The sequence below is a fragment of the Numenius arquata genome, chromosome 2 (assembly GCF_964106895.1).
Source record: "Numenius arquata chromosome 2, bNumArq3.hap1.1, whole genome shotgun sequence".
Lineage (NCBI taxonomy): Eukaryota > Metazoa > Chordata > Aves > Charadriiformes > Scolopacidae > Numenius > Numenius arquata.
In genome coordinates this window covers 72,429,875-72,451,324 of record NC_133577.1, presented here as the reverse complement: position 1 = coordinate 72,451,324, position 21,450 = coordinate 72,429,875, and the positions used below count along the sequence as shown (strand labels likewise).

The 21,450-nt window shown below is 36.9% G+C and overlaps 1 protein-coding gene across 1 annotated transcript in view; it reads left to right on the top strand.

Moving 5' to 3' along the window:
* The window catches only part of SLC41A2 (solute carrier family 41 member 2), a 60,501-nt gene that overhangs the window by 27,787 nt on the left and 11,264 nt on the right, over positions 1-21,450 (top strand). The window contains exons 7-10 of the mRNA XM_074168083.1: positions 4,792-4,939; positions 5,506-5,585; positions 19,252-19,383; positions 20,429-20,577. Coding sequence (XP_074024184.1) covers positions 4,792-4,939; positions 5,506-5,585; positions 19,252-19,383; positions 20,429-20,577 — 509 coding nt within the window. The remainder of the gene's footprint in view (positions 1-4,791; positions 4,940-5,505; positions 5,586-19,251; positions 19,384-20,428; positions 20,578-21,450) is intronic.

The following is a 21,450-nucleotide window of genomic DNA, read 5'->3' as shown; positions in this document are numbered from 1 at the left end:
ACATACCCAGAAGAGGCCAGGGAAAGGACTGTATCATTCTTACTGAGGCTAGGGCCAATTCAAACATCGTCTGGCCACCATCATATTTATAATTTCTTAAAAGTTCATCTGAGTGCCTTAAAAAAATATTGGCAAAACTATCAAACATGGGGATTGAAATAGTAAAAGGTTGACAGTTCTATCTGCTTTATCAACAAAAAAGAAGCGTATCTGTGAATCGTTGTTAAATAACTGGGGAAAAGCACTAGAGGGCTCCCCAGGACTGTCACAGGGATTCGGCTCCAGTTCCTCGAACAGAACACGGGGAATGCTCTGGAATAGGAAGACCCAATAGATTAAATGCGGAGGTCTGTGTTGCTTGTTATATGTCAGTTATGATCTGAAGACTTCATTTAAAGCTTTCCTTTTTTCTCACAGAACGTGGCTTAAGTATATGCATTTCTCTCTCCTGCATGTTGGATCTGGGTTGAGAAGACAAATTGTGTGATTCACATTATTATTTTCAGGTTCCTACCTGAAGTAGTATGTTTCCAATTTAGCTCTTAACTCCTACTAGAGGTTGCATTGATTTCAGTGGCACTGCACTGAACAGTAAGTCACAGTAGATACCCAGAACAAGGAGTAAAACTTTAAGCATCTGAGATCTCTGAACTAGAAGATTAATTTATATCACTGTTTACTGAAGGGATGAGGGTTTAATGTAAATGAAGATCAGTAAGGACTCAGTTGAGAACTTTGTCTCTTTCCTCTTCTCTCCTTCCTTTTTTAATGTAAAGTTACAGTAGTCAGAAGTTCATTGAAGAGTTGAGTGCTTTTAGAAGTTGATCTTCCGCTGTGGGATGGTACAAATTCTATAGCAGATCCAGGTTAAGCGATATTCCTTTTACCATGTAAACTACCTGTTACACATATATATCAAAAATGGAGTGAAGTGAGCTCTAAAAGAGGAGTCATTTATTCCCTCTTCCCATTCTCCAGCTATTGTAGAATACATTTTCTTCTGTGAATTAAGTATGAAGAGGAAGATGGCTCACCCTTCCTTAAAAGTTGCATTGCAAGGTTAACGTCTTTTTAGTTTCTTACAGAAATATGTTCTACACTAGTCTCCCATAGCTAAAAAAAACCAAAAAACCTCCTGTGCTCTGTTCCCAAGAGTTAGACTGGAGCTCAGTGGTTTCATGGGTCCTGTAGGTAACTGGTGTTTATCATTGCTCACTTGTGACAGATTCTGGAATAGAATTCTAAACTTTTAATTGTTCCTATAGTTCTGTTTTTAATTAAATTTAATAGACAGGCAGTAGAATTTGAAGTTCTGGTAGGGAGCGGTTGCCTTGCCTTAATTTTTACGTCATCTTTGCCTTAAAAAACCTGGGCAGGGTGATTTTCAATTGTCTGGTGTAAAACTTGTAAACAGATTAATAAGTATACCTGATTTCCTTCTTGTTTAGCAGCATGGGGATGGTTGGTCACCTATTTATTTGTTTATTTATCATTCCCTCTAACACTTTAGAACAGACAATCCCAATGAAGTGCTGGTATATTATCATAGCAGAAGGTTTTTTTGAAAAAAAGAATCTAAGCTCTGGCTGTGTCCTGTCCTTGGAGATCCCCCCACTCCTAGCTTTTGTTCTTTTAAAGAAGCAGCTTGTGACAGTATTGCAACAATGGGATAGCTTTTATAATCCATTTTATGTCCAACTCCATTTAAAGGATTCAGTTATAAAACCTATTTTGTAAGTTTTCTCTGTACTTTTCTCCATGATGAAATTAAGACTTTTTTTTACTAAAATGTTGAACAATAAGGCCAAAAGAAATTAACTCCTCTCACTTGCTGTTGACTCAAAGGAACAAAGCTGAGCCATTGCTGAGTAGTCTTGAAAGTCCTATCTTAGTGTGTAAAAAAACAAACCGAAACAAAGAAACCCCAAACCCCCGGAAACCTGGTTGCATTTTGTTTCATGTCATTGTCTTTTATATCACTATGCACTTTGTTTTTATTGCTATAAAACACACATTCACCCTCTTGAAAGTTCATCTAACTTTTGCTTTGTTTGCTTTAAAAATGACAGCTTGTGTCATTTTATGGATGCTTATTTCCTTACTTCCTGTAGCTGCTGTTAGCTAACTTAAAATATGTTGAATTCAGCTAGTGAAAGGTTTAATAATCAGCTATGGGTCAGCCATTTTTTCTAAGATTTGTAAAGCTACCCTTGCTTCTGGCTACTTGCTGACTTCTGAAGTGGTCCTGTTGCACTGCAGATATAAATTGTATTTATTTTGATTATAATTCACGAATCATTGTACACTAGCAAGGCTGGCTTCTCATATTGGCTTTTTCATTTTTTTTACACTTCTTACAAAACATTTCTGTGGCAGGAAGACGTGTATGTACATTTTATATTTTACATTGTTATTATTTATTTAGAAGTTATCTATTAAATAATTCTTGGCTCATATTCATTGTTCATTTGCTGGACTGATTTCAGTTTTATCTATGTGACCTTTTTTTTCCCCCCTCAGAAGAAAGGAATTACATTATATACTTATTTTTAGTGTTCTTTGTAATTCTTGGACTACATTCTTGGACTAGCTCTGCAAGCTTGGAGACTGTTGCAGATAGTTAAATACTCTCCCTTTTTTCATTAACATGTTCTAACAAGTTCTTTAGTTGTTAGTGGGATTAAAAAAAAAAAGGAATTATTGTAAAAGGCATATTTTTTTGTACTTTAATTTCCTTTCCTGTTTTGATAGAAGTCCTGTAATAAAGAGTACAGTGGGTTCATTTCTGATGTATAAGTGAATTAAAAAAATTAGTGATTAATTAGGGTAATGCTTAACATTGCATCTGTATTTTGCTGTTCAATGTTTGTTTGCAACAGAGGATCTTTGCTGACCAGTAGACTTTACCTTTTAATAAAATTGGCAACCTCTCCAAAAATGTGGCAAAGACTTGGAACTTATTTTGTGCCCTTTTATATTTTACTAAATATACTACTTTAGAGCTATTCTCTTGTTCTGACCTTTAAATCAGTTATTGGGCATCTGGTACATGCTAATGGTTCCATATGAGAGGAATAGACAGAGAGGGAGAAAGAAAAAGCAGCAGGCGTACAGTATGATTTGTGTCTTGGAAAATAAAAAAAGAGAGGGGAAAAAAGAGAGAGGAAAAGGAGAGAAGTTTCAAAAATTTAAATAAATATATGTAGAATGAATGATGCCTTTCCATGTGACCAATTTTAGTGCACACAGGGATCTTTCTTCATTGCAAGTAGAGGGAAGTATGTCTTTAGCTGGGCAGTAGGTAGTTCAAGAACTACATCTGTACGTTTTTGTCTTTTTTAGTAAGGTTGATAAAACAAAACTATAATTATCAAATAAAGGAATCATGTATTGTGTGTGCTCTTTTGAGTAAGAACTCTTTACATTAGGCCCACCTTGTACTTCACAGAAAGAGAAGAAAGGAGGAAAAAAAAGCACCGCAAAGGAAGGAGGAGATACTATACCATAGAATAGTTAGATAAGGAAAGGAAAAAATTACTTCTCTTTTGGGCTTTGTCTCGTTCTCATTCTAATAGCTTTCTGCTTTTAGCTTACCCACTGAAAGATATCTTACTATCTTTTCTGCCGGCTCCACTGCAGAGGTTGTTACCAGTCAATGCAGAAGGATAGTAACTTCTAAAAACTCTACAGCAATCCTTCCAGGAGTAATTTTAGCTCCACCAAGATAACATCAAAGTAGTAATTGCTTGAATTTGCAGCCTTTGCAGTAAGCCATAATACATGGGTGAGAACATTTTTTTATATACTAAATATTCTTCTTTGGTAAAGTGTTTGTGTGTTCTACATTAAGTACTTTAGCCTGTTAATTTAAAATATATTTTGCATTAAGACTTGACCAAATTCTGAAAGATTCGACAAAATGTATTCAACATTAAATACATGACCACATTTCTAATAAAACTAAAGATATGTAAAAGTGGAAGATTTGCATAGTTTATGTATATATTTGCCATTAGGATAACTTTTCCATTATTCACCTCACTGTTGAATTAGAAAGTCTTGGATCACTGCAATAGCTTCTGTGTGAATGGGATTATAAAACCAAGTAATCTGAAAAAATAGTATTCTTTCTGTGGAGGCAGCTGTTTGCTTTGTAAGCTCAGCTTTATGATGGGATTCACTGGTGTTTGCAGTTGTGTTCCTATGAAATACAATGCAATTCTGATGGATAGGTGCAAGCAGCAGAATTGTGGCTGTGAATTTTCAGACTCAGACAGGTTATAAAACAACTGAGCTACTGATATAAATGTCTCGATATTATACATTGTGCTTGCATCATTTTAGATACGCTATTTCTGGGAAGATTACCATATTATGTGTGCTTTGGAAAGAAGGGGGTGTACATATGCTATGAATTTGTGCATAAACAAAATGCATTTTCAGTGTATTCAGCTTCTTTTTTTTTAGTAGATATGTTACAAAATAATGTTTTATATCCCACATCCTTATTGCATTTTTATCATAAATCATCACATAAAAAATCCTACTTTGCACAGATAGTTCTGTCCTTGAGAAGATGGGAGACAGTGATCACGGATGGCAGATGATAACTATCTTGTTTAGTGCAGTAGCTGAAACTTTAGGTACAGTAATGATAAAGACTATTAAAATTCCTCAATTGCATAATGTAGATTAGAATTTATTTGAGAGTTCTAAATTATGAAAAACTTAAAAGAATGTCTTGAAAGTAAAACAGGTTTTTTTATATTTTTTTCTATGTTATTATTTTAGAGACATATTACTATGTATCTCCTTTGGTTGGTGCCTTTTTTTTGGCTCTGACTCCGATGGGGATTGTCATAGCTGCCAAACACCCAGCTACCAGAACTGTTCTCCATTCAGGATGGGAGCCTGTTATAACTGCCATGGTTATAAGCAGGTAAGTCTATTTGTCTTGCTTCGTCTTGATAGTCGCCGTGTCTCTATATATCTTATTTAACACCTGATTGTACTTAAAAGAAATATTTAAGGAGCCTCTAGAATGTAGAGTGGCAATATACTTTAATCTTCCCCAAATGAGGAAGTTACAAAGTTAAGTCACAGGTGGGAGTTTTTGGGGGGAGGCAGCAGTAGCCTGCGGCATCGACTGAGCAGGAGTGTGTTGGATCAAATGAAGGAAATGGTGAGATATTAATCTCCAGCGGTTTCTAGTCAAGATTGCACAGAGATCTAAGAGATTATTTAGTCAAATGAAAACCATGAATCTTAAAAGTGGAGTGATTGGCTGAAATTCTATGGTCTTGGTTATACAATAAGTCAATTTTAATATCTAAATAACTATAGTGATGTTAGTCTGTAGCTGAGAATGAGGTAATGGTAGGGGGGAAGATGAATTGAGAAGAAAATTGTGGCTTGAAGGTGTTCTAAATAGATTGCTAAAAAGTTTTGAAATACTAAATAATGTAACTACTTGCCGTATTCCAAATATTGTACTTTGTTTTTCAGTATTGGTGGCCTTATTCTGGACACAACTGTATCTGATCCTAACTTAGTTGGAATTGTTGTTTATACCCCAGTAATTAATGGTAAGACTCTGACAGGATTATGTGCTACTATATATCAATGGATATACCTTGGTTTGAGAAAAGTCTATTACAGTAAATTTCCATTATGCTAATTAGTATCTGGTATATTAATTTCAATTTTTTGTTTTGATATCAACAGCTGTTTATTTGAATGCTTAAAGAGTGCTTCCTGATCTTATTTACCACAACCATTAAAACGTGATAGAGAATGTGAGAAGTAGGAACCTAAAGTATGCATTAAGAAACTGAAAGTGTAAATATTGAAGTAGTAAAATATTGAATGGCCAAATATTATATTGAAACAGTTTTTCAAAGGATTTTCTTATGAACATGCAAGGACAAATTTACAAAACAGTAGTTTACTATTACATAGATATAAGAGCTAACAGGGATGTTACAGGCAAGTAAATAGATTTCTCAAGAAACGTGTGTTGTTTCCCGTGCTTTGTATGTTCTTTCTAGGTGTGAAAGAATGTGTTTGTGAAAATTTGGTCCATGTGTTCTATCTTCTAGCGATAACAAGGCAAATTTTATAAGAATAGTTAATATCTTATCAGACTAAAGCAGTTTGAAAATGCTTTTTTTTCTTTTTTTGTATCACAGGGTTGATACGTATTTACTTTGCAATAATTTTAATGACCAGATCTGTTCCCACTGTATTGCTGCCTAGATGTCCTTTTCCCCTTTTGTATTTCTCCATTTGATTTTTTACATTATTTTGCAGTTTTATGTATGGTTGATTTTTAAACCATTTCTCCAGTTACCAAGATGATTCCGACTTCTAATTTTTGGCTAACAAAGTGTTTTTTGTTTAACTTGACCTTTGCAAGTTCCATATGGGTGTGTTCTATTCTGTTTTCTAAGCTATCAATTACATGAGTTATGACCACTTGTTTTCCACCTTGATAATAAAATGTTAATATGGACACTGAGTTTTAGTTTTGAACGACATTGCCTTGATTTAAGTAGTTTTCCAGAAGTTGCTAATGGAAATGTAGCATGGGATAGCACCAAAACATTTTGATAAGCTTTACTGCAGTTGAGAGTTAGTATATCTATTGCTGAGACCATTAGGCAAGCTTTTCAGTTAGAGGAGGAAATCATATTGCTTTGACAGAAGCATGTTCTTGGCAAATTCATGTTATCTCATTTTACAGCTTTCATATCTTCTAGATGCTTATAAATTGTCTTTTTAATAATTTGATGTAATACTTACGTAGGAATATACATGTCACCAATATACAGATTCCCCACATCATCCTTTTCGGCCCTTTTTAAAGATATGTTTTCTGTTTTCCCCATTACAGCCCTCTGGTATTCTCTAACTCCCAAGATAATCAGTTTGCAAAAATGATCACTGATAATTCATGGATGGTTCATCTAGCTCTCTAAGGATGCACTAAATTTAACTTACCCTTGGGCCCTACTACATATCAGTTTCTGATAGATATCACCATTTTTATGAAGGCAGTAGACAAAAGGAACTGAGTATTTCAGTCTTCTGTAGAGCATGTTTCTTGTTCTTCTTTCCCATTAAGGTCCTATATTTCCTTTCTTCTTGTTTTTAATATGAAGCATTTCTGTGTTACCACTTGTATTCCTTATTAACTGTAAATTAATTTTTAAAATTCAGCCTTTCTGTTTTCTTTCCAGTGCCTTACCTTTATATTAATTTGAAATTGCAAGTACTTGCATCTGCCTTTTGTGTGTTTTCATTTTGATTTCCAGATACCTCAAAAGCAGGGCAGACATGTTGATCTTCAACCTTTTTCTGCTTTACATCTGTAACTTTTCTTATAATAGTCCTTTTTGGTAACCCTCTGGATTTGTTTCTTAAAATAAGAGGATTGTTTTTTCTTTTTAGGCAGGTGTACCCAAACCAGTACTTTTACCAGTGGTCATACTTTCCTACATGGCATCCCTTGATTGCAAAACCCAACAACTGTCTGGTGATTGTTTCTTAGTGTTTCACTATAGGCTTCTATTTCTGCTCCAGTGCAGTACCAGGATACTTCTGGATTTTCTCTAGAGACTCACTTATTCTCTATACACTCACTTATTCTAGGCTTGCTACCTACAACAGATACAGGTCTCATGGGTACATGCCTTTCTCAAGGCCTCATGCTTCTACCAGATGTTGCAATGATGATGGTCTTTTACCAAGTAGCAGTTATGGACTGCTCTTGTAAGTGGAACCATGCATCCTATTCAAGGTCATTTTCTTTCGCAGAGACTGGCTGTGAAACCTGGATTGGTTTTGTGTTTACATTTTACCTTTTTAAAATTTTTTGCTAATGATTGGACTTAAGTAAATAATTTTAGTTGCTAAGAATGACAGCTTACTATAAACATGCCTCTAGAGAAAGCAGTGAATGTACCACTTCGTTTCTTGTTTTCTTTCATAAGTTTTTTAACAGAATTAAGGCAATGTGCATACATTCCTTTGAACTATCTTTAGAGAAAAAGAAGTAGCCAAAAGCTATATGTACCCCTGGATGATTAGCTGACAAGTGGAAAGATCCTTGAAGAATGAGGCAGGTGGAAGAGACGGAAAGCGGGACATGGGGCTATGAGAGCAGACAGAGAGAGAAGGAGTCTTTCAAGAAGGCAGGGACAGCAAGAGTTATGCTTGTAGCTGTGGCAGTCCCACAGTGGTCCTGTGGTGAAGATTCCTGTGGTAATTGTACCACCCACATTCAAAATGTTGCTTTTTCATAAGAAGTTTTGCATTTCTAGACTGCTCTTAGCCTTTGCCATCTGCTCCCTGGAGAACTACACAATGCCTGAGAATGCTGTTTTCCAAGCCACACTCCATTGTTCATCTGGATTTTTCATGCTTAGCTCCTTCTTTTCGTGTTATGTGTAAAGCAGTCTTTTCCTAGCTCTCAGAGTTTAAACTTCTTCAGTGACTAGCAATGGACCATCAGCAAGTTGTTTGTCGTCCTGTGTCCATATTTTCAGGACCTTTGTTATTATCCCAGACTTAAACTCTACATTGTAAGAAGAGAAACCTCATACCAAGCTCCATTTTGGAGCTCATAACAAGCTCACAACAAGCCTAATAGGCCAAGACTAGAGTCTTGCAAAGGTAGCATAAGGTAAAGTTTGCCTAAGATGCATGTGATAATGCTTTTGCAGTACCACTGTGCCACAACAGAAGCACTAAGGAATTCTGGTTTTCCCTCATCCACAAAAGAGCAGAGGGGAGCAATGTGTAAGTGCTGTATGTGTGTGTGCTAACCCACTCAACCCTCAAAATTTGAAGGACAGAGGCATTTCTATTGGAAAATGTAGAGAAAATATGTTCTGCGTAGAGGATGCACAGTGGGCCTGTTTTGTGGTACACCTCCTGGAAAAGGAAATTGTAGGTAGGTGATTTTTTGGGTTGCTGTTAGATTAGCCTCTCCTGGGTTTCATAATTCTACTGGCACCTTTTGATATTGCTGGTCAGTATAGTGTAGTAAACTGGAGTTTAGGAAATCTTTCAGTTTAAACAGCACATCTGTTGACACTCATTTACTCTCGGAAAAGGTGTGCTAGACCACTTAACAGATGGCTTTTTAAATAATACTGTTGCAGAAAGCTTTCTCTACCGGTGCTTTCCTGGCCTTGGAATTCTCATTGTAAGCCTGTAGTGAAAGGAGCTGAAGGTTTTCCCCTCAAAACGCTTTTCAGATGCCTTTTTCTTTCACTTAACTTAAAGTTCGTTGCTCATATGACACAGAAAACCTGAAAGAAACCAGGGAAACCTGAAAGAAATATTGTAACCTATTGGGATCGTGTCCAGCCAAAATTTGAGGACAGTGTAAATTTGTCCAGGATTTCAAGCTGTCATTTTTTTTCAGTGCCAGTTGCTGTATCTTGAAGTCCTGATCAATTTGTCCTGCAAAGTTGTCAGGTGTTAGGCTTCCTGTGTGTGCCATTAAGTAGCTTTCAGCCTGGTCCTGTCTAGGTCACTTGCATATTCTTATATGGGAGACAAATTACTTTCATCACATATGTTACAGTGTGGAGCCATAAATCTTTTGGTTTAAGAAATATTGGTCTGGAATTTGAGCAACCTCAAAGGTTCCTGCCCCTGTTAACAATAACTGCAAATATTTGCCAAGAATATTAAAATAGTTCTTTATACGCAGACAGGCATTTATAGTCAGCTTTACTGCTGGTGGCCAGAAGTATTTCAGAACCGCTTTTCCAATTTTCCCCTGTTAAACACATTTCTTAAGATGAATAATTATTTTTAATTCTATGGTTGGTTGGGTTAAATTGTAACTCTGCTTTTTAAAAATAAATAAATAAATTTGTGGTTTCAGCCATTGTGGTACTTACAAACTACTTGAGATTTAGATGTCTATGTTTGATGTGCTGAAGTTCTGAATAAAATAACAAAGCCCAAGCGTGGCTGTGCTTCAGCCTAGATACTCAAGTTGATCATTATGTTTTTTAATGGATGAGACGATTAAAATTTGCAAATCCTCTTACAGCATCACAGCGTGTTGAATTTGGTTCAGGAATTGCAATTTGCAAGTAACTGAATTTCTTTTGTGCAGAAAAAAGATAATGCCTTAAACAATTATATGCTTCTGAATATGCAGTAGAAATGAACTAAGGTGCAGTTACCAGATAGAGCCACTTTCTTTTCCATTTTCATTGTATGCTCAGACAAAACATTGTGAGATATCTTCTAAGTGTTTGCATTTCAGGAGTTACTGCATAATAACAAACATGTTGGTAGACTATACCCCTTTTGTATGCATTTTGTAGAATGGAGGATCTGCAAATTAATTCTGAAAACATCTGAAAATCAGAAATGCTTTGCAGGTTTTATGTAGAAAAATTTGCCTTTGCAGATGGTTTGAAGCAATACTCTTTAAGGGTAACATAAAACTGTTGTAGTATTTCTTACTCTTTGGCTGTACATGTTGTAAGATTGCTTGATATCTGGAGGGAATAAATGTAGATCAAGGAATATGAGAAATCCATATGAGAAAATCTAACACAAAACTTAATGAATGTCTGTTGTCTGGGAGATGAAAGTTAAGCTTACGTAGTATATTCCCCAAACCATACCTTTTTTATCTATTAGTAGGATAAATTGAATGACAGACTTTCAGGTTTTTCAGAGAGCTTTTGCTGTAAATTGAGTGCTTTGGAGAATATGGAAAGAAAATACCCAGAAACCATTCCTCCTCAGAAAAGAAAATGCATTTTTTAATAACTTTGTATATTTTAATCTCTTATAGCATAGTTGTACTCTCAGCTTTCATACAACAGAGAAGTGCTTTGATTAGAAGAAAACCATTATCTCAGACAATTGAGCATCTGAAATTTGCCTCTGTAAATTACAAGGGAAAGCATTAGTGTACCTGTATGGTAGTAGAGCAATTTTGCTGGGTTTCAAATTAATTTTTCTGCATCCTGAATCGGAAAGAATGTGATAGTCTCAGAAGGCATCTATACTGTACGAAAATAATGGTATAATTATATAATATAATTCAGTCTTTATTTTCAAATGGAAAAGAAGGAGGGTTTTAATTCTGGCTATTTAATTCCGATGCATTATTGGGTTATAGTTTTTTCTACTTTTTAGTTGTGAGCCTGTACAGGTAAATCTGAATATTCTATGCTATTAGAGACGTGTGTTCTTTCTTTTACATCTTACTTGTAAATTTTTTACAAGATTTCAGTAACTACTACTTTTCATTATAGAAAATAGAATTATATCTAGAATATTTTCATTTTTTGACAACCACAGAACAATTTTTAATTAGGCATAAGAAAGAAATTATTTATAAGGCAAATGAAACAGAAACTACTCCATTTTAACACGTAAGAGTTTGCATATATAATGTTGTCTCAAAGACTTCTCTTAAGAAACAACCCAAGAGGAAAAGCCAATAATTTCCAACTGTTTCCTTCCAAACATTTTTAAATATTAAAAGAAATGCTACAAAGTGCAAAGAAAGATAGAAGAAATATAGATGAAAAAACAACATGAAAAGTACCTAGTTAAGGTTGGCTTCTATTCTAAGTATTTTACTTGCATAAAACATGATTTTTTTAAGTTAGTGATAGAGAGGTCAGGGCAAAAATTGATCTTGAATTTTCTGAAAGATAACTGATTATTCAAAAATATAGAGGTTTTGGTCACTATTGTAACTGAGATTTTTTTCCTTCCTTCTCATTTCATTTTTGTAATACAAATGACATCAAAGAGCATGTTGTTACTGAACTCCAGAAAGACTAATTGGCATGATCGACTATTTTGAACTATGCATTGTATACAGGAGTGCACAAAAGTGAGAATGTTCTTGCCTTCCTTCTCTTGATAGATTTACAAGAAAAATCAATTTGGGAATTGCATTGGCCTAATTCTACCCTTATGTGGGTATTAATTGATTTTTGTCCCATTGCACAAGCTGTATTGTAGATGCTTGGGAACAACATGGTATTCTGTCACTGGTTAATCTCTCTCCATAGCATTGGATTGCTAAAAATCTTTAATCTCAATTAATTGATATGCACATGGTTTGCCATGCCTACATGATTATTTGTGTGCCACATCATACAACTGTTCTTTATAGTCTCGTGAACAGTTATGGCACTGGTCATTAAAACTGAATATGTAGGGTTTATCTTGTGGTCTCAGTGCTTTCATAGGAGGCAGTTTTCTCCAGGAACCTTTCTTCATTTAAGTAAAAGAAAAAAGGAAGCATGAGATATTTTAAAAATAAATGCATGAATGTTTGTAAAGTACTCAGATTTATAGTGACAAGCACCACTGAAAAGCAGAAAGGAAGCTAATAAGTCTCTATTCAGTCCAAGCTTTGAATAGTGCATATTAAATAAGACTGTCAGGTATTTATTATATACTAGGGATAATTTATCAAAGTGATGTTTAGTTAGGCAATAGTTTGTGGCATTGATTTAGAGGTCTGAGAGGAAGAATATTAGTCGTATTATTTGACTGCATCATAATTTATACCAGTTCTATGCATGGAGCATTTACAGATAGGTTAGAGGGCTGCATCTAGTTTGAACTTTGGTTTTGGAACATCTTGATTCTGGGTGCCTGGCCAGCAGATAAACTAAAACCCTGAACAAGGGGCTCCCAACAGTGTCTGAAAGACAGTGAGCTGCCTTGGAAAATCATAGGAAGACAAGTTCCTTGTCTGCTCAAGATTCAAAATTTAGAGTCCTTTTCTGAGGTTAGGTGGATACATCTGTTCTTCAAAAGCAATGAGTATGTAGTGGTAGCTCTGCTAATTTGAAACATGGCTGAAATAGAGTTGGAAGGAAGAGGTGGCTTTATTTACTTTTTTATAAAAACAAAGAATCATTTAGGTTGGAAGAGACCTTTTGAGATCTAGTCCAACTCCCTGCTTGAGCAGAGTCCACTAGAGCAGGTTGTCCAGTAATGTATCCAGTAAGGTTTTGAATATCTCCACAGATGGATACTCCACAACCTCTCTGGGCAACCTGTTCCAGTGTCTAACCACCCTCACTGCAAAAAAAAAAAAAAAAGTGGAGGGGGTTGTATTCAGATGGAATACCTTGTGTTCCAATTATTTCTCATCGCCTCTTGTCCTGTCAGTGTGTAGTACTGAGAAGACCCTGTCTCCCTTGTCTTCATCCCTCTCAATAAAAAATGCATTTATATACATTGATAAGATCTCCTTGAGTCTTCTCTTCTCCAGGCTGAACAGTCATAGCACTCAGCCTCTCCTCAAATAAAAGATGCTACAGTCCCTGTGGCCCTGTGTTTGACTCGCTCCAGTAAGTCCATATCTTGTACTGGGGAGCTCAGAAATGGACATGGTACTCCAGATGTGGCCTCACCAGTGCGGAGTACAGAGGAAGCATCACCTCTCGTGTCCTGCTGGTGATGCTTTTCCTAATGTAGCCCGGGATGCTGTTGGGTTTCTTTTTTCTCTGTCCCCTGGATTGCAGGGACATGGTCAACTTCTTGTCCTCCAGGACCCCAGAGTCCTCCGCAGAGCTGCTTTCCAGGTGGTCGGTTCCCAGCCGGTACTGGTGCATGGGGTTATTCCTACCCAGAGGCAGGACTTCGAGTTTCCTCTTGTTGAACTGCATGAGATTCCTCTGAACCCAATTCTCCAGCCTATCCAGTACCCTCTGAATCGTAGTACAACCCTCTGGTTTATCAGCCACTCTTCCCAGTTTTCCATGGAAAATGTTACCCTGTTTATCAAAACATGCACTGTAAGATCTAAGGAAAAAAAAACAGCCCGATGTGTTACCCAGAACATTGGATAGTCTCAGATTAGACTGCGTCAGCAACACTTATCAGGCTTCCCTTAACTTTTGTTTTTACGTGTATTGAGGGTTATGAAACACGGTTTTGCTTTGAAATATTCTTTAAGATGCATTGACGTAAAGTACTTTTAATGTGGTTTTCAGAATAGCATGGTTACTTCTATTATTAGAAAAAAGTCCTTTTTCCAAATAATGATTAACAGAATCATGCCCGTAGGCCTCTTCACAAATACATGACATCGTTTTGTCTCTACTTTGAATATGGTTTTCTTACGGTTTTCTGCTTGTTAGACAAAAAAGAACCGTGACAACAGTTTTCAGAAGAAGTATTTATTCTTGCTTAGCCCTTAACTGGCTCGATAAAGTGATGAGGTTTTCAATTTTCTTTTAATGTTGTAAGTCAGCATGACATCCTTCACACTTCAGCAGACGTCTCTTCTGCTTATTGACAAAGTAGCACTCGCATGTTGAAGTTAAACACATCTGCGGTTCTGAGAGGAACACAGTAACAGTTGCAGGATTTTACTTTTGAAAGAAATTATTTTCCTCTGGGTTATATTTATCAAGAGAATGAAAAGAAGTAACAAAGTTAGTCTTTATTATAAAGTAATTGCTATGATGACTGAAATACTGTTTTCCAGGAAAAAAATTTACTGGCTTAAATGTTCATGGAAACAGTCCTCATAAATGTCTACAGATATTTTCATAATATGAGCAGCTTCTGAGCACATGACCATTTTATGCAGTCAGAGGATGCTGAAAAGCTATCAATTTTGTGTATTGACATCTTGTCAACCTACACAGTTTTACTGGTTTTTTGCTTCTTGCAGGGATCTGATTAATCTATTACTGCTGGGATAACTTCACATGCACAGTAACTGCTGTTACAAAACAAACTGAGTATCTTGGTACATATTGAAGCGATTCCTTCAGTGCAAGCACAGCTTTATACAAGTCATTCTATGACCAGCAGAATAATGAAACCTGATTCCATGCTGATTTGTATCCTGAGTTTTTAGAGCACCAGATAGCCCTTTCAACCCCCAGTGTTCCCTATGGCCTTGTGTCCCTGCAATACCCGCTCCTCACAACATTCTCTCCATTCTCCCTCTGCTTTCCACAACATCATCGTTCCTCTTCTGAGTCACTGAACTACTAGCTGAGCAAGAGGCATCACGCCCAGCTCCAAGCCAGGTGCTGCCTGGCCAGTTGGCCGGCTTATACTGTTAACTACACAGCTCGTATCATTGCCTTTGCCTCACCGAGGGCACGAGTTTGAATCTTTCTCTTTATTTACCTGGCCACTGCTTCCTGTTTGTTAGCTTGTTTAACCAGTATCTCTAGGTATCCTTGTGTCAGACGTTGTTGAAATTGGTCCAAAGGCTCAAAATTAGTTAGAAGGAAGAATTGGCAGATGAGTGGACAGAACTAAAAGACCGTGTGACTGCTGCTGTCCATCACCATCCATTCTCGGCTGGTTGGGATTGAGCAAGATAAATGGATTCTAGAAGCTTCTTACACTTCAGTGCACTCACCTGTCTTCTGTGGATTTAAAAATATCCACATACCACTGATATTAGATTATTGAGACTAAGAACAAATGAAATTTAAAATAATGCTTTTTAACATATGAATATTGCATTTCCAGTTAACTAAAATAGATTGCATATGTTTGGCTTAGCTGTAATTAAAATAGAAAAGAGACTGTTACACCTCTTGAAAACACGCTTCACAGTGGCTGTTTTGGTTAGCATGTCAACTTCCTTCGTAGAGCAGATATCACCTCCTTTTTACCAGTGTCCCATGGCTCTCCGGTTTGTTTTAGGATTGCTATTACTTTTTTTCTTGTTATCTACAGGCACAACAGGGCATGGGGCATACTTTCCCTAAACGATGGTTATAAAAGTAAAAAGATTTTTGATTAATAGCTATCCATCAAAGGATTGACAACCAATCTCATACCTTCTTTCCTACACTTGTCTATGTCTCTGTTGTCCAGACAGTTTTTTTATTGCCATTTCAAATGGGCAAATTTCCATTTCCCTTAATTCATTTCTCTCACTCAGTTTCCTTTGTTATTAATTAGGGAAAGAGGTCCAGACCATCTATCATATATTTCTGATTGTCTGAATTTGTTGAAGCAGATAATTATCAGTCACAAAAGAAAATTGCATACATCCTAGGAAATACTTGAAATCTGTTTTTTTTTTTTGTCCCAACATGGTTTATGGTTGCATTGCTACAAACCTCAAAGCATACCTTGCATACCTTGAAAAACAGCCCTATTTATTTCTGTCTTTTATTTCTTTTCATAATAGATAGGGATAGTGAGATGAGTTTATGATTTTTTTTCCTTTAATATTGTTTTGATGATATCAGTTATATATCAGTTGTCTGCCTGCTTGTAATTACCCCGATTGCTTTTATCCCCTCTTTTTAAAGCAGAAACTGTTTCATATTTTCTAGTCATATGGCACCATCCCCAGCTTTGTAGCTTTATTAAGAAGCAGTTTTACATAACAGCTTTTTCATAATTCAGTCACAGAAATTATCTGATCCGCATACAAATGTAGTGCATTGATCCTTAATTTCATCTCTGCCTCCCTTTCCATACCTTATTCGCATTAGCCAGAAGTCTCAAAGTTATTGTTCTCAATCAAAAGACAGACTTTGGACCCTACTTAGACTTTTTAAGATCTGTTTAAACCCCTTTGTAGTTTACATAAATCTCTTATTTTACTTTTCTTTCTGTAGTTTGTCTGGAAAAAAAGCTACTGTTATTTTAATTTTCTTTGCAAAGACTGACTCAACCTTTTGGTAGTTCATATTTTGTCTCTATACCTTCTGACTGGGAAGATGCAGGTAAACTTGATGAACAGGCCTTTCTGCCAACTGCATGATTTGTTCTAATACCTCATTTCCTGATTCTATTTGAAGCTTTTTGCTTAGAAGTCCTACTTCCTTGTTAGATTCTGCTATTAATTACCTTTAAGCAGCAGTGAGGCAGGAAATCTTCTTTGAGTTCTTAGTATAGATCTTTGTCTTATCCACTTCATACTCACCAAAAGAATTTCACAAATAGAGTCTTCTGGTGACCACAGATATTTGTTCTGCAACCAGACAAAGTCCTAAGCATCAGATAAACAAATCAGCTCAACTACAATAAACAAAGATTTTCTCCTTTCTAAGTGGGGACAAGATCTGCATTACTTCTGCCTAATCTTATCTTCTCAGAGCAGTCCATTGCTATGTAAAGCATCTGGGGGAAAAAAAAAAAAAAGAAGAAAAGTATATGCTTAATATGCAAGTAGACAACTCTAGGGTATAATAACAATAGGAAAATTCCACTGCATTCTATCATGTAGATATAACAAGCTGGTTTAGTTTTCTTTTCATTAAAGTAAAAATTGATAGAGCATAGAACAGCCTAGGTTGGAAGAGACCTCGAGAGATCATCTGGTCCAACCTTTTGTGGGGAAGGGAGACTAGATGAGATTATCTAGTACCCTGGCCAGTCACGCCTTGAAAACCTCCAGTGAAAGGGATTCCACCACGTCTCCTAGGATGGTTGTTCCACTGAATGATTGTTCTCACTGTAAAAAATTTACTTCTTATATTGAGATGAAACCTCTTTCGGTGTAACCTGTGCCCATTGCCCCTTGTCCTCTCCATGTGGCTCCCTGTGAAAAGACAGCCTCTGTCCTCTTTGTATCTGCCCTTTAAGTACTGCAAAACTGTGGTGAGGTCTCTCCTGAGCCTTCTCTTCTCCAGGGAGAAAAGACCTAACTCCTTCAGTCTTTCCTTATAGGGAAGGTTCTCCAGCCCTTGGATCATCTTCATGGCCCTCCTTTCCACCTTCTTCGATCTGTCCATATCTTTATTGAATTGTGAGGACCATAACTGGATACAGTACTTGAGATGCCGGCTGACAAGCGCTGAATAGAGTGGGATGATCGTATCTCTATCACTGCAGATAGAAATGGATGCAGCCCAGGATTTGATTTGTCTTTGTAGCTGCAGCAGCACACTGCTGACTCATGTTCATCTCATCCACCAGGACCCCAGGGTCCCTTTCAGCAAGGTTGCTCCCCAGCCACGCAGATCCTAACCTGTATTGGGCTTTTTGATTATTTTGTCTCAGGTGCCCAACTTTACACTTGTCTTGTTAAACTTACTGCTGTTGTTGCTAGCCCACTCTTCCAGCCTGTCCAGGTCTCCCTGTAAGATGGCTCTCCCTTCTGATGTGTCCACCTCACCATCCAGTTTAGTGTCATCAGCAAACTTGGTGAGGGTACTTTCAATCCCATCATCCAGGTCATTTTTGAAGATGTTAAACAGTGTGGGGCCCAGTACCAATCCCTGGGGGACCCCACTTGTGACAGGTGGCCAGCCCAAGTAAAAACCATTGATCCTCACCCTCTGAGTGCAACCTGTTAGCCAATTTCCTACTCATCTCACAAACTACTAATGCAGTCTGTAACCTACCAGTTTGTCTAGGAGGAAGCTGTGGGAAACTTTCAAATGGTTTGCTGAAGATGGGTATGACATTTGCCCTCTTCCAGTCATCAGGGATATCCCCTGATCTCCATGACTTGTCAAAGATTACAGACAGTGACCTTGTAACTGCCAGCCACTTCTCTTCGCATCATAGAGTGGTTTGTTTCATAGAAATTGTTTCATATAAGTCTTTTTTTCTAATGAGAAGTATATTAACAGTCGTGGAGAAGGTAGAATCTCCATCTTTTAAAAATCAATTATTCAAACACTTGTCCTTTCAACCTGAATTATGAATGGTAGAAGATTATGCTTAATCCTGCTCTGTGGCAAAGGGGAATGGATAGATTAGCTCTTGAAGTCTTTTCCAGCCCTGTGATTCTGTGTGTGAAATCTGCAGTTATGCTTGTGGTAGTGAGTGCATCTGCTTTGTGTTATTTATACTTGCCAGCAATACTGACCTAGGAAGGTAATACAGCAGTGGCACAACTGCTGGTGTTCCAAGAGGGATTTCCAAAGAAGAGGGAGCGAAGAAAGGGAGCTTTACCTGTGAGACAGCATCAGATTAAACCTTTTGAGGAATCTTTTGCACTTATCATGAATTAAAACCAATCTCCAAATATCCAAATTTCCAACATGGATATTCCAAATATCCAGTGATACGCCAAATTGCAGCCCACGTTTTTTGACTTATTTTAGTGCTTGGTGTTAGCCTGTCTATAACTAATGTACATTCTCAAGATGTTTCTCTTTTTGACTTTTGTGTGTAGGAGACTGTGGTAAACATGGAGGAAGTTGGTGAATTTGCAAAAATTTTGCCTACTACTAAAATTTTGACTACTACTAGAGGAAAAAAATAGTTGATAATTCATCACTTGTTCCTTTTATATTTCAGGTATTGGTGGTAATTTAGTAGCTATTCAAGCTAGCAGAATTTCTACCTACCTCCATTTACATAGCATTCCTGGAGAGCTGCCAGAAGAAGCCAAGGGTTGCTATTATCCGTGCAGAACCTATTGTGGTACAGGTATGTACTAGTCAGTTAATTGTTAAAATTACTGTCTCGTGTCTCCTGAGTAGTGTGCTCTAGGCAACCCTGTTTTAGCAGGGGAGTTGGACTAGATGATTTCTAGAGGTCCCTTCCAACTCTGACAATTCCATGATTCCGTGTCTCCTCTTGTCCCCCCTGTATGCCAGACTGTGCCCCCAGTGTGAAACGGCAACAAACTGAACTTGTTGTACACAATTCAAAGGCAGCAGAAGCTTAGCAGTTTCCTTTGCCTGCAGCTGTTTGCCTGTGAGAATCACAAGGAACTCCCTGCAGGAGGTGATGGATGGAGAGGAACACAAGGAAAGGTGTAACCCTGGAAAGGGTCAAAGATAGGGACTGATGAGGCAGGACACTGATACCCACTCAGAAAGATTTCAACCTTCATCTTTCCTTAGCTTGCTTACCTGCTCCTAACCTTTCTCATTTAACTCCAGAAGTTCAAACTAGTCTTCTGTTAGGACAAAACTCTGTATCTAACATTATTACTAAGCCAGGTCCCTGCTTTCCATTTCCCATTTGCCATTTTCTTTCTAGATTCTTCCTTCACAGCTTATTCCTCCCCTGTATTGCCTCCTTTCCTAATGAAGTAGTAGCTGTTGTGAAATGTGGTGTGTCACACTTTCACATTTATGGAATTAATTGGAACAGATGAGAAAATGGTAAATGTGGGATTACTTTTTTGAAATATGAGGCATTTTTGAGGATGTCTTAAATATGGTGTCCTGGGAAGGCTTTAGGATGTCACTACAGCTCCAAAAATTTAGATGCACGTGAGTAGAGAATGAAAGCAAACAGGTTGTACCCTCTTCTGGAAGGACCCTGCTTAACTTTTCTGGCAGACACTAGAGGTGGTTTCCCCACCCCCTGTGTGAAAATCCTCAAGGAGTCTTTTAGCAGAAAATAATGCCTTCTGTTTCACAATGGTCAATGCTGTGGAGTTGCAAACTGAATTTACTATAAAAAAAAAATCTGATATAGTAATTGAAGAGCTCAACTGAATTTTGTAATTTTTTTATTGTAGGAGTAAATAACAAATCAGCCCAAGTTCTGCTTCTTTTGGTGATTCCTGGACACCTGATTTTCTTGTACACTATCCACTTAATGAAAAGTGGCCACACTTCCTTAACTCCTATCTTTATAGCAGTATATTTGTTTGCAGCTCTGCTACAGGTAAGAACAAGTACAACTTGAAAATGCTTGTATAAAATCAAGTTCCTGAAGAAAATAATATTTTATCTGACTTTTGAAATCTCATGAATAGTACAAGAAGGTATGTGTTAATACCAGCTTTCCACACACTTTTGAAGTAAATAATTATCTCCACACATATAGCTTACACAGGTGCACCGGTATTGTGAGTGCTTTTCAGAAGAAGCTTGACTGCATTATTTCCCAGTCGTGCATCTTGTGCTTTCTCTTTCACGTGCTTCTTGGAACCATTGCATGTAAACCCCCCATCATTTTAATCAACGAGAGGGGAAATGGAGAGAAGGAGAAGTAGCATTTATGAATGATGAATACATCAAATAAAACTCTCAAAGAAATATCCTAAAGTGCTTCACGTTACTGGTTTAGTTACCATAGTCAAATATGCAGTAGATGAGAAAGTTATGGATTGCTTGGGGCAGTCTTAATATTTACTGAAGTCAAAATTAGTCTGACAGTGATCACTGTACAAGAAATTGTAATTGCATTAATTGTCAAACATTGTTATATTATTTTGGCTGGTCTTACCTAGTGGCCTGTTCACACCCAGCAAGGGCACTTCTTGAAAGATGCATTTTGAAATAGCGAGGTTTTAAGGTGAAATAATTTCATTTGGAGAAATCAGTAATACAAAATGAAATGTTTTTATTAAATCCACAGCCAATTTTTAGCTGAAACCTGGCTGAATTGACTACAATGTTTCATTGCACCTTAAAGAGAAAAATGGACTGTTTATGCTACACAATAAAAATACAGTTAAAATATCCATAAGTTAAATACACATTCTGCTTCTAAAAATGTGATCAATTTAGTTTTAAAACACAAACATTATCATCA